Raw genomic sequence first — 13,629 nt, forward strand, 5'->3', positions numbered from 1 at the left:
GTAGATATTCTCTAGTACAATCACAACTTACTCCCTTTTCTACCCAAGAAAGAATAAATTCAAATGTGAAAACAGTAAGATTAACATTAGAAACCATTAAAAATACTTTTTCCTCCTTTTTGGGTTAATAGGTTGCACCAATATACAGGTAGATTTGGAATCAGAAAACCTAAATTTAGTGGCTTTGTCATAATGTAAACTACTAAATCTTTTTGGGTCTTGGTTTCCTCATGTATCAAATTAAGGAATTGCTACTTGCATATCTCTCAGGTCTACTTCAGCCCTAAATCTTGCCCTCATTCCTGATCATACTGATATATTTCTACTATATTTCTGCTAGTTCATCAGGAGGCATTGATACATTTTTCCTTATTTCCTTGCTTTGCATTTTCCCTTTGACCCAATGAAACTGAACTCCAATGATTAACTCCATAAAAGTCTTGCTAGCAGGCAAAGGCCATTGCTGACCTCACTGCCAAATCCATTGGACCCTCAGTCCTCATGGTACTTGATCTCGCTGGAGCACTTGACAGTGATAATTTTTTCTTTGATACTTTGCTACCTTGACTTTGCTCACATCACCTCTGTTGGTTTTTCTCCTAACTCTTGACCGTGTTAGTTCTCTAGCACTAGATCTGCCTTCCTTAGTCAGCTCCTCATACGCTGGTGTTCATGGCTCATTCCCGACTTCTGCTCTTCTTATTTTCTATGGAAGATCTCATTCACTCCTATATTTACTGCTATACTTAAGGTTCATGGGTTTAAAATCTCTAGCCCAGAGATTTTGCATAGTCAAATGCCCGCTGGATATTCCAACCTCAATTCAACATGATCAGAACTGGGTGTTTCTCTAATCCTTCTCTTTATATCCTATATACAGCAGTTCCTCTCTTAACTGAGGTTTCGCTTTCCATTGTTCAGCTATTCATGGTCAACCAGGATCCATAGTTATTAATTGGGAAAATACAGAAATAAACAATTTATAAGTTTTAAATGTTGCGCCATTCTGAATAGCGTGATGAAATCTCATGCCATGCTGCTCCATCCCATGTGGCATATGAATCATCCCTTTGTCCCTGTTTATGCTATCCTCTTGTTAGATATTCAGTAGTTGTTTCTGTTATCAGATCGATTATTAGAGAGACAGAGAGAGAGAGAGAGAGAGAGAGAGAGAGAGAGAGCGCGCAAGTCTCATAACTTTTATGACAGTATCCTATATAATAAAAGCCTAATATGCCAAGTGTCCGTTTGGCCGTTCAGCCGTTCAACCAATCAAAGCATAACATGCTAATGATATGCTAAGGCCATTTAACCGCTTGCTATGATGTGCACTGACCACCAGGGGGCAGACAGTCAACTGGTTGACCAGTTGCCATCACATGCACTCACCACCAGGGGGCAGACACTCTAACCAGTAGGTTGGCTTGCTGCTGGGGTCTGGCCGATCAGGACTGAGTGAGACGGGCTGGACATGCCCTGGAGCCCTCCTGTGGTCCCTCCCCGGATGGCCAACCTCCCCCGTCCTTCCCTGATCCCAATCGTGCACTGGTGTGTGGTCCCTCGGCCTGGCCTGCGCCCTCTCGCAATCCGGGACCCCTTGGGGGATGTCGTAGAGCCAGTTTCAGCCCGATGGCAGAACGACTAGTTGCTATGATGTGCACTGAACACCAGGGGGCAGATGCTCAATGCAGGAGCTGCCCCTTGGTGGTTAGTGCGCTCCCACAGGGGGAGCGCCGCTCAGCCAGAAGACGGGCTCACTACTGGCGAGCACAGCGGTGGTGGCAGGAGCCTCTCCTGCCTCCGCCGCAGTGCTAAGGATGTCAGACTGATGGCGTGGGGAGCGGGCCTAAGCCATCAGTCGGACATCCCCCAAGGGCTCCCGGATTGCAAGAGAGCACAGGCCGGGCTGAGCGCCCCCTCCCGAGAGCACGAATTTCATGCACCAGGCCTCTACTATTGTTATAATTGTCCTATTTTATTATTAGTCATTGTTGTTAATCTCTTACATGCCTAACTTATAAATTAAACTTTATCACAGTTATGTATGTATAGATAAAACAGTATATATAGTGTTTAGTACCATCTACTGTTTCAGGCATTCACCGGGGGTCTTGGAATGTATCACCCACAAATAAGGGGGCCTACTGTATTCTTAATCCTTACTGTCTTAGGCATCATTTAGTTAAATAGTCACTTCATCTAATTCAAATAAAAAGGAAGTCTACTTTAAGAATACCACAGGCAATCTCAAAGATTTTAAGCACAGGAAATAGAGTGAAGCCAGGCCCTACAATGACTAAAACTCAAAATTTCAAAGTTGGAAATTGAGACTGCCTTCACCACTCCTTAGGCCTGTTTTATCTTCTACACATTTGCCCCAATCTTCCAATTGGCTTCCTCTTGAGTCCTCTATTTTTTCATTATTTCAGTTTCTTATAATAATTTTCCATTCCCAATTCATCATAACACTTTAGCTCCAGCACCTACCATCAACTGTAATTTCATTTTTCTTAGTGTATTACATTTAACGTTATTAATTTATATTACACCTTTTCACATAAAAGATTTTTGGTTACATGTTGTAGTCAATTTGCTAATACTTAAGACTCCACTGTCTCACTTGTAAATGGGGATTAAAACACTACCTACTACTGCATAGAGTGCTACAAGGATTAACTAGGGTTATTTTGGTAAAGGACTTAGCACACGGCTTGAATTACGGTAAACTGTCAATGAGTAACACCATCTAATATGCCAAGTCAGATTGGTCGGTTGGCAGTAACAGCAGGAGTGTGGTACTGAGATGGCTACAAAGGCTGTGTGGGAAAGAACGCAGTGACTGTTCATCCAACATGTAACTGGGCACCACTCTGCTCTGGGAAGAATGAGAAAGGATGCCATGATTAACTGGTTATCTGACATGGGGAGAAGCCAGCGTAAGAATGGGGTTGAAACACATACAAAACCTTGCTTTAGAAAATGAATCTCTTCTGTTCTAAACCACAGTGTTGATATGGTTCTGCTAGTTTTGTGAGAGTTTCACTATGGAATAAATCTCACCCTGTTCATAAATAAAGGGTAGCATTTATAGTCAATGGTGGCCCCTATCATTTGGCCATCTTATTTTCCACAATATAGAGTGTTTTAGAAATATTAACTCAATTTTGGCTGATAAATACAAAAACAATTAAAAATGCTGAGAATACGAATAAGGGCTTGATTTGATCCCAATAGAAATAAAGGTACTTTAAAATATCTCCAAAATAAAAAACAGTAAGCAAATGGTAACTATTGAATAGCCATATGAGATGAGAACAAGAATGATCCTGAAGGTTAACAAGTAAATCATGCAGAATACTGAAAGATGAGTGGGCAAAAGTAGGTTTACATAATGCAAATAAATAATACAATAAATAAATAAATAATACAAAAATAAATTTACATACTCACAACTGTAAATTTACTTTTGCCCACAATGTACTGTGCCTATGCAAGCAATGAAAGGCACTTTGACTGAGAAAACCCAGAATATGTAGTTAGGTGATTAGTATCAAAACCGGATACCTACTGTCTGACGGTTAATTTAGGAGAAGGGTAGCAGTTTGAAAACTGGAAGGCCAAGAATGGTGCACAGCATTAAAAACGAGATTTCTGCTGCAGGTCAGAAATTTATGGCTCCGAGGTTCAAGGCCTGTGACTTAATGTGAGGCACGTGTGGTCAGATCTGTGGATCCCAAGCTGCTGCTGCTGTTACAAAGTGTTAGGTGCTTCCTTTTCTCATTTAATTCTTAGTATTATTATCCCTATTTAACAGACGAGGAAAAAAGTGGAGGCACCAAAAATTAGGTAATTTTCCCAAGATCACAAAAAGGTAGTAAGTGTCACAGCTGGGACTGGGACGCAGGCAACAGGCTGCAGAGGCTGTGCTCTTCACCACGAGGACACACAACTGCCTCGAAGGGAGCTCCCTCTGACAGCTGGAACAGTACCGGGGGTGGAAGAACCTTGACTGAAATTCAGGAAAGATAAAAGTGGCCTATTTTAGAAAAAAGATCTATTGTTCCTATACTAACATGAAGAGAAAAGACATAAGCTAAATAAGCCGGTCAGAGAAAGGTAAGTATCACATGATGTCACTCATATGTGGCATCTAACGAACCAAATAAACTGATGATCAAAAACAGACCCAGAGACATAGACGCATGAACAGACTGTTGAACCTCAGAGGGAAGGCAGGGGAGGGTGGGGGAAGAGATCAACCAATGAACTTGTATGCGTATATGCATGACCTGTGGACACAGACAATGGGTGGTGAGAGTCTGGAGGCAGGAGTGGACTAGAAGACGTTAATGGGGGGAAAAGGAGGGCCTATGTAATACTTTCAACAATAAAGATTAAAAAAATAACATAGAGAAAGAGGGTATACTTAGATTTAAAGCTTCTACAGAATGATTCCTATAGCTACAAATCTATGCAGGAATTGTAGGCAGGACTGAAATGCTTCTTAGTCTCTCTGGAATAAAAAAGAAATCTTTATAAACGTCATTCTAGAACCTACCTTTAATAAAACATGTAAATATCCACATTAATTACATGCAAGATAATCAAAGCATTGGGTAGAAGAGTAGCAATAGGGAATATAGTGAAGGCTGAGGGAGATATTTCAAAGGAAAAAGCGAAAAGGGAAAAGAGAAGGCTGAGTGACTGAAAGATGGTTAACGTTGTACAGAAAGAGTTTAGAAAGCAAGCATGTTGGTATGAAGTCTCTGGGCCACTGAGAACACTAGGCAAGTGATCAGTGAGTGTCAGGATCTGCAAGATGAAGATGAAATACAAGAATATTTGTCAGACTGTCACAAACAACATAGCTCAGCCCTGCAACCTCAACAGCAAACACAAGAGGCTCATGCTAGGAAGAAGCCACTTCTGTCTGAAAGTCCTCTTCCTGCGGCTTGGCTGGGTTTGCTGTCCACACCTAGCTAGGGTCTTGATTTCTTTGACCCTCTGCTGTCCAGATTCCTCGAATAGGTTTTCTGATCACCTGGTACCTGAGCTGAGCTTGTCACTGAGGATGGACAGGGTTGGGAGGAGACAGAGATTGAACATGCCTACTTCCCTTAGAATTACTCCAAATTTCATTCTCATTTTCTCAAGAATCTATAAAACGAACTTCTCCAGGAAATAATTACGAGCACTCTAACAGCAATATTTACTACTACTCTAAGATGGGAAAGATTTAAATGATCATTTAAAAGGTATAATTCAGCCTGACAGATGTGGCTCAGTGGTTGAGCGTCAACCTACAAACCAGGAGGTCACGGTTGGATTCCCAACCTGTCAGGACATAAGCCTGGGTTGCAGGCTTGATCCCCAGGAGGGGGCATGCAGGAGGCAGCTGATCAATGATTCTCTCTCATCATTGATGCTTCTGTCTCTCCCTCTTCCTTCCTCTCTGAGATCAATAAATATATATAAAGAATAAAAAATAAAAGGTATGAATCAGTGCAAGTATATAAACTTACATGAATCTATCACTCATAGTTAGGATTCTCTCTCATTACTCTCAGACCTGTTAGCAAAAACCACACATTTCTACTGCAAGCAGGAAATCCTATATCCCGCTGCTTATAATTAAATGCAGATTTAATTATAATAAACTCTACATTAGCACAGTTACTTAAGAATAAATGCAGTAATATTTATTCCTACTTTTATTTCTATTATTCTAAGCAATGTTTTTTTAAGGACCAAAATATTGCACTTGATCATTAGCTCTAATCAAGGCAGATATTTCCTTGGTTTCTTGAAGGTCACTAAGGATCAAGGACTATATGGTAGTAAAATATTTTAAAAAGTCAAAAGAGGCAAAAGTATGGGAAAATATAGAAGGGAAAATAGAAAAAAAACACCAACACCTAGTTTTTCTAGTTCCAACAGGGTCACAGCATAATATGAATAAGATAGAAGAATAGTCTTAATGGAACTATCTAACCAGCTTTATTCTAAATTTCCAAGGAGTAAGGATAAATTTGAATTTTGCTAGCAAAGCTTATGATAAGAAGAATATGAAGATTCAACCTTTTATACCTTTTTTTCAGGGCATAAAAGGACAATGTTTTTCACTGAAAGGGCATAAAAACTATTAATATGATACCTACATTTTCCAATTTTAAGCACTACAAAAGACTAAAATGCTAAACAAGCTACTATTTCTATTTCTGAAATGGTAAAGATTATTAATTTTTGAAGTTTACTGTGATTCTTGCTGGAAACATAGAAGAGGTAAGGCAGAAATCGGCCCCTGAACAAAGACAGATGGCCTCAGGGCGCACAATGTTGTAAGCCACCTCTATCAGCTTTGACATAATTTTTAGTGTATTTACATCTTCTTCCGAAAGTGTTCCAACCTTAGTGTCTGCCGTCAGGAATAAACACTACTCAGAAATAAACACTACTCAGAATATGTTTAAGGGAGGAGTAAAGAAGAACTATCATCTACTTTTCTGAATACTATATTTCTATCACTGCAGTGTAAGATCAAATCACCCCTAACTTCTATGGGGCTATTAGGCAACTAAAATCCAAAGTCCAGTTTGCTCACCTGCTAAATGACTGGTTTTTGCACAACAGTTGTACAGTACATCCAATCCAAATTCATGCCTTAACCAAATTACCAGTAATTAAAATGCTACCACACTCAATAAATATTCTTAAAGTGAGAAAGGATTATTCTCAGAGTTACTGAGTGGAAAAGAAAATGTTAAATGTTTAAATACAACTCGTTTTTTATACCTCCACTGGATCTGGCCCATTCACTCCAGCAGATGGACTTCACTTTGCCAGCTAAGCATCGCATACTCCGTCACATTATGACCTGCTCTGTCTATGGTCCCAGGACTCACACTTACTGTTCTAATGTTGAGTTCATTTACTGTTTATTATAATAATCTATACTAATAAAAGCCTAGGTGGCCCTTGCGTGAGGCCCTAACATCATCACAAGATGGCTGCCCCCACGTTGTCACAAGATGTCCACCACAAGATGGCCACCACAAGATTGCTGGCAGGGGAGGGCAGTTGAGGGCGATCAGGCCAGCAGGAGAGGGCATTTGGGGGCGAACAGGCCAGCAGGAGAGGGCATTTGGGGGTGATCGGGCCAGCAGGAAAGGCAGTTGCGGGTGATTGGGCTGGCAGGGGAGGGTAGTTGGGGGCGACCAGGCCTGCAGGGGAGGGCAATTGGGGGTGACCAGGTCAGCAGGGGAGGGCAGTTAGGGGCGAACAGGCCTGCAGGGGAGGGCAGTTGGGGGCAACCAGGCCGGCAGGGGAGGGCAGTTGGGGGCGACCAGGCTGGCAGGGGAGGGCAGTTGGGGGCCATCGGGCCGGCAGGGGAGGGCAGTTGGGGGCCATCGGGCCGGCAAGGAAGGGAAGTTGGGGGCGATCTGGCTGGCAGGAGAGGGTAGTTGGGGGCCATCGGGCTGGCAAGGAAGGGGAGTTGGGGTCGATCTGGCTGGCAGGAGAGGGCAGTTTGGGGCCATTGGGCTGGCAGGGGAGGGCAGTTGGGGACCATCGGGCCAGCAGGGGAGGGCAGTTGGGGGCCATCAGGCCGGCAGGGGAGCAGTTAGGTGTCAACCAGGCCAGCAGGGGAGTGGTTAAGGGGGCGATCAGGCTGGCAGGCAGAAGCGGTCAGGGGCCAATCAGGCAGGCAGGCAGGTGAGTGGTTAAAGGCCAGGAGTCTCAGATTGTGAGAGGGATGTCCGACTGCTGGTCATTGGACATCCCCCAAGGGGTCCCAGATTGGAGAGGGTAGAGGCTGGGCTGAGGGACACCCCCCTTCCCATGCACGAATTTTGTGCACTGGGCCTCTAGTACAATATAAAATTATAATGCATAATAATTATGCTATAAATATATAATTGTTCAATAAATATTTGATAATACATTAAATATTATCTATAATAATAAAAGCATAATATGCTAATTAGACTGGACAGCCTAATGACCTTCTGGACATCCTTCCGGACGAAGCCGGGGCTGTGAGGGCTGAGACAGCCACCTCAGCTGTTAGGGCCGAGCTCCATGCACGAATTTCGTGCATTGGGCCTCTAGTAATTATATAATACAGAAATATACTACACAAAACATACTGAATAAAACATAAATAAGATGTAATAACATAGCATATAATATTAAAGTATAATATGTAAAACTTACAATACAACCATTACTTTTCTTTCTGAAACTTAAAGGGAGCACTCTACTTTAAAAGCTTAAGTGTCTCATAAATAAACTTTCTGGAGACAGATAATGCCTTTAAAATCAGTAATATCCTAAACTAATGTGTGTGATCTTTTAAAAAATGTACTGTTTATATTCTCTACTCACTTTCTTCATTTAAAGGATAGTTTCTTGAGTTCATATGTTCTACTTCTATATTCTTCTTCTTTTTTTTATTCTTTTTTTATTTTTTTATTTTTTATTGACTTTTTACAGAGAGGAAGGGAGAGAGAGAAAGAGTTAGAAACATCAGTGAGAGGGAGAGAGAAACATTGATCAGCTGCCTCCCGCACATCCCCCACTGGGGATGTGCCCGCAATCAAGGTACATGCCCTCGACCGGAATCGAACCTGGGACTCTTCAGTCCGCAGGCTGAGGCTCTATCCACTGAGCCAAACCGGTCAGGGCTACTTCTATATTCTGATATCCTAAAAACCTTCACGGATTCATTATCACTCAAAATGCAATAAGCTTTCTTTCCCGTCTTCATTGAAACATGGACAAAAGACACTCTGTATGATATTGGTCAAAAGACCCGATGAGGAAGATGGCACCAAAAGCTAAGAAGGAAGCCCCTGCCCCTTCCAAAGCCGAAGCCAAAGCAAAAGCTTTGAAGGCAAAGAAAGTGGTGCTGAAAGGCGTCCACAGCCACACCAAAAACAAGATCCGCACGTCACCCACCTTCCGACCGCCAAAGACACTGAGGCTCCGAAGGCCGCCTAAAATTCCTCGGAAGAGCGCACCAGGAGAAACAAGCTTGACCACTATGCCATCATCAAATGGCCCCTGACTATGGAGTCAGCCATGGAGAAGATAGAAGACAACAACACACTTGTGTTCTTTGTGGATGTCAAGGCCAACAAGCACCAGATCAAACAGGCGGTGAAGAGTCTCTATGACACTGATGTGGCCAAGGTCAGCACCCTGATCAGGCCTGGTGGAGAGAAGGCGGCACATGTTCGACTGGCTCCTGACTATGATGCTTTGTTTTTCTTTTTGTTTTTTAATATATTTTTATTGATTTCAGAGAGGAAGGGAGAGGGAGAGAGAGAGATAGAAACATCAATGATGAGAGAGAGTCACTGATCAGGGTGTTGACCTTGGCCACATCATTGATTGGCTGCCTCATGCACATCCCCGACTGGGAATCAAGCCCACAACCTGGGCATGTGCCCTGACCGGAAATCAAACTGTGACATCCTGGTTCATAGGTTGATACTCAACCACTGAGCCATGCCGGCTGGGCCAGTCTATGGTATTTTGTAATGGAAGCCCAAACGGACTAATATAGTTCTCAATATTTTTAAAAGCATAAAAGGGATCCTGAAGCCAAACATTTTGAAAATCACTGAATTAGACAATAACCATTTAATTGTGTGAATTAAAATGTTGGTAAACAAACTTCTTACTTCACAGGTACAACTTGAAAAAATAATCACAATTCTCATTAGCTATTTGAAATAGGAGAAAAATTGAAGTCATCTTTAAAATAACCTTATTTTTACTTGACGTATATAATTATATACCATTTGATAGCATATGAAAATGGTGAAACAAACTAAAAGAATTAATACAGGCTACTAAGGCACTTGCTTTGCTTTTCATTACCAGAAAACCAAGCTTGTTGATGTGTTTAGCTAGTGCATACTAACTCTTAGAGTATTTGTTAAATCTATTAACTTTCTGAATAAAAAATCAGACATAAGAAACTTTTAGCTTTGCTTCATATGAGAAAAAACAACCAAACAAATAACAAGATGACAGGAAGAAATCAGATTGATAAATACACTAAGTACAATTTTTTAAACTACAAAATTTATAAAAAATATAGGGAAATAATAAAGTAACAGTGAGAAACTATTTTAATATATGCAAAAATAAAAGATTTTGCTCTCTTAGTAATTGCAGTTGATAGAAAAAATGGTAAAACTGTGCAAGTCACTAAGAATGAAAATTTTAATAGTTATGGGCCTTTAAGAATTATTAAGTTATAAAAGCTTAGATGAGTGGGAAGATGTATTTACTCAATGAATTTCTGAATTTCATGGACACAAATATATTGTAGTTGCTTTTTAATGGCATATAAATTGTGCCTTTTTAATGGCATATAAATTGTGCACTCAAATACAACAGTTTTATGTATAGTAGTCTAATCTAAAAATCAAGCCAAGTGCTTAATTTCTAAGGCCTAATGCTACATTCAAAATTACATTTTAATAAATTTCATTTCATATAACTTTGTATGTAAAGAAAATACTAATTCATTTTGAGCTAACTTCTCTTGGCTCAATGTTTTTATGAAAAATAATTATGCAGTCCATTTGGAAAAATATAATCAACCCATGGGCATGCAGATATCAATTTTTATCTTATGAGAATTTCTCCATGTTCCAGTTACTTCATTCCTTATTACATGCTGCAAAAAGCAGTAATAATTTTTATAGTCAAATATCACTTCATAAGATACCAGGTGGCTTTCAATATTTACCATATAAGTCATGCATGAAATTTAAACATTACAAAAAATGACTTACCAGTTGACACTCCTGAAATATGCACATTTTCAGAATGTTCTGCAAGAGCACCATTTCCTAAAATTAAACATAATGGATAAACTAATTTCCAAGATAAAATTTATAACAATTTTCAGGTTCTCCCTTTAAAAGAAACTAACCACACAGAGCTACGTGTAATATTCAGAAACTAAATTAAAGTGTCCTACGTATTCTTCAAAACAACACAAACCCCAACATTTTAATGGTAGTAGGGAAAACACAATATTTTTGAATTCACAAAAACACAGTGTAATATATAAAGGTCAAATATACACAACTGAGTAAAACCAGAAAGAATTTCCTATCAAGTTAATAGTCAAAAGAGAACCTCATATCTCTACTAGAAAAGGGAGAATCATGTACTTTAAAAAACATATATTTTTATTGATTATAGAGAGAACAGGAGAGGGAGAGAGATCGAAACATCAATGATGAGAGAGAATCATTGATTGGCTGCCTCCTGCACACCCGACTGAGCCAGCAATCCAGCATGTGCCCTGACCTGGAATTGAACCTTGACCTTCTGGTTCATAGGTTGACATTCAACCACTGAGCCACGCAGGCTGGGCGAGAGTCACGTACTTTTAAAAATCATATTCCTCTAAGAGCACGCTCAATCCCTCAACAGTGTGGCTATTCCTAGGGTCACACATGTTGGCACATTAAAAAAAATGCCTTCATTGTCTCTTTCAACCTTAAGACCATTAGGGACAAAATTATATCTTATTTTTGGTATCTCCTGATTTTCTATACATCCTATCACAAAGTTTGGGACATGGAACCATTCAAATACACTTCTAATAATATATGTGACCAGAGAACAGGAAATTTTGAAGGGTAACTATTCCATTGCTAGGAAGATTGTTCAAGTTTATTAGAGGTTCTATTATGGGAGCCAAGGACACAGTAGGTCTACAAGCACTCTGGATCCTGGAGTCCTTTATTAGCCCCTCTCTCGGTTCCCTTCAGACCTTCCCTTTCTTCTGGTTCCTTTGTCTCCTCCTGATGACAGAGTCAGGTCTTTCCCTTCCATAAAAGAAAACTTCTTTCTTGCCAGTACACCTACCTGTTTCTGCTTTCCTATCTTGGTCTTTCTCTTCTTAGTTAAACTTTCTGAAAGAATCTATGCTCACTAATGGAGCTTCCTTACATGCCATTGAACCTGCCTCAGATTTTGAACATCACCTTTTCTCAGCCTGCTACAGGGCAGTGCACTGCCACTAGTTACCTGCTTAACTCCTTCAACTCAGCTCAGGGAACAGATCTCCATCCACCTCAGGATGCATTAGGAGTCCTCCTTAATGTTCCCACCGTACATCAAATTACCGTATTTTCCGGCGTATAAGACGACTGGGCATATAAGATTTTCCTGGGTTAAAAAGTCGTCTTATACGCCGGAAAATACAGTAGTCCAATATACCTAATCCATTATATCTAATCCCATCAATAGAGTCCAATATACCGTATTTTTCGGCGTATAAAATGACTTTTTAACCCAGGAAAATCTTATACGTCCAGTCTTCTATGCCGGAAAGTACGGTAATACTGAATCATGAGCACACTACCACCATAGCTCTATCATCCTGTTTTGGGTTATTAATGTACCCATCATCTATACCAAATTTTGAGTGTCTTAAGAGCAAAAAAGTCTCCCTCCCTTTGTTTTTCTCTTCTTTTTCACTCTCTACTTGCCTTCCTATTTCCCAGTTTCTGACCCAGAGTGAGATCTCAGTAAATATTTGTTGATTTAATGAGTCAAAATGACCAGATATTGAAATTAAGCACAAAACATCCTTTGTGTAATTAACAATTCGATTTCAGGTTAGTTTGCTTAGAGGATTAAAAATAAAAAAAGGAAATAAAAGGGTAAAGAAATACAAAGAGGAAGACAGGCATTCTTTCATTAGTGGATTAAGTTAGAAAACTACAAAGGAAAGAGATTTCAGATCCAGTTGTTCACTTAGATTACAGGTTTAGAGAGCTGCTTCTCTGTACTAAGCTTTAAATGTAAAATGTTTGCTAAATGACTATTCAGACCTCTGGAGCAACTTCAATTTTTAGACTGAAAGGGACTCAACTCTGCATTAGCTTCAGCTACTTGTTGGGGGTGGGGGGTAGCATGGGGGGAGAACCAAGCCAAAGGCATGATACTTTTATGCATCATTTTTGATCTTCAGTGACTCCTAGGTTCTTAATGGCTTTAATAAATATATTTAAAGAATTCTTTTTTTTCTATGAGCACCTTTTCTCAGCCTGGTACAAGCCAGTGCGCACTGCCACTAGTTACCTGCTTAACTCCAACTCACTCAGGAAATAGATCTCCATCCACCTCAGGATGAATTAGGAGTCCTTAATGCATCATTTTTTATCTTAAACTCTAATGAAGTTCATCCCATAATTTTCCACTTTCACAGAATCTTTAAAATAGTACCCTGCAGTTTATCCAATCACCTTGACATTTTCCTATTAAAATATCATATATGAGGTTGAGGATTATCCTTTTTCATATAACTTTAAAAAGTACCAATCTATAATAATAAAAGCGTAATATGCTAATTAGACCAGACAGCCGAACGACCTTCCAGACGTCCTTCCAGACAAAGCCGTGGTGGTTGGGGGCAAGGCAGAGGCGGTTAGGGGCAATCAGGCAGGCAGAGTGGTCAGGGGCGATCAGGCAGGCAGGAGAGGTGGTTAGGGGTGATCAGGCCGGTAGTCAAACATCCGGCAAGGAGTCCTGGATTGTGAAAGGGTGCAGGTCAGGCAGAGGGAACCCCTCCCTCATGCACGAATTTTGTGCACC

At 40.4% G+C, this 13,629-nt stretch overlaps 1 protein-coding gene and 1 pseudogene across 2 annotated transcripts in view; one reads left to right on the plus strand and one right to left on the minus strand.

Annotated features, from left to right (window-relative positions):
- The window catches only part of LRP12 (LDL receptor related protein 12), a gene marked incomplete at its 5' end in the record, with an annotated part of 183,804 nt that overhangs the window by 17,265 nt on the left and 152,910 nt on the right, over positions 1-13,629 (minus strand). Inside the window, one exon of the mRNA XM_079796305.1 lies at positions 10,809-10,889. Within this exon, the coding sequence (XP_079652431.1) occupies positions 10,809-10,889 (81 nt within the window). The remainder of the gene's footprint in view (positions 1-10,808; positions 10,890-13,629) is intronic.
- LOC307113850 (large ribosomal subunit protein uL23-like) lies at positions 8,822-9,408 on the plus strand (annotated as a pseudogene). Its single transcript has one exon. The product of its transcript is annotated as a large ribosomal subunit protein uL23-like (transcript).

Source organism: Cnephaeus nilssonii (assembly GCF_951640355.1).
Source record: "Cnephaeus nilssonii genome assembly, chromosome: 18".
In the NCBI taxonomy this organism is placed as follows: domain Eukaryota; kingdom Metazoa; phylum Chordata; class Mammalia; order Chiroptera; family Vespertilionidae; genus Cnephaeus; species Cnephaeus nilssonii.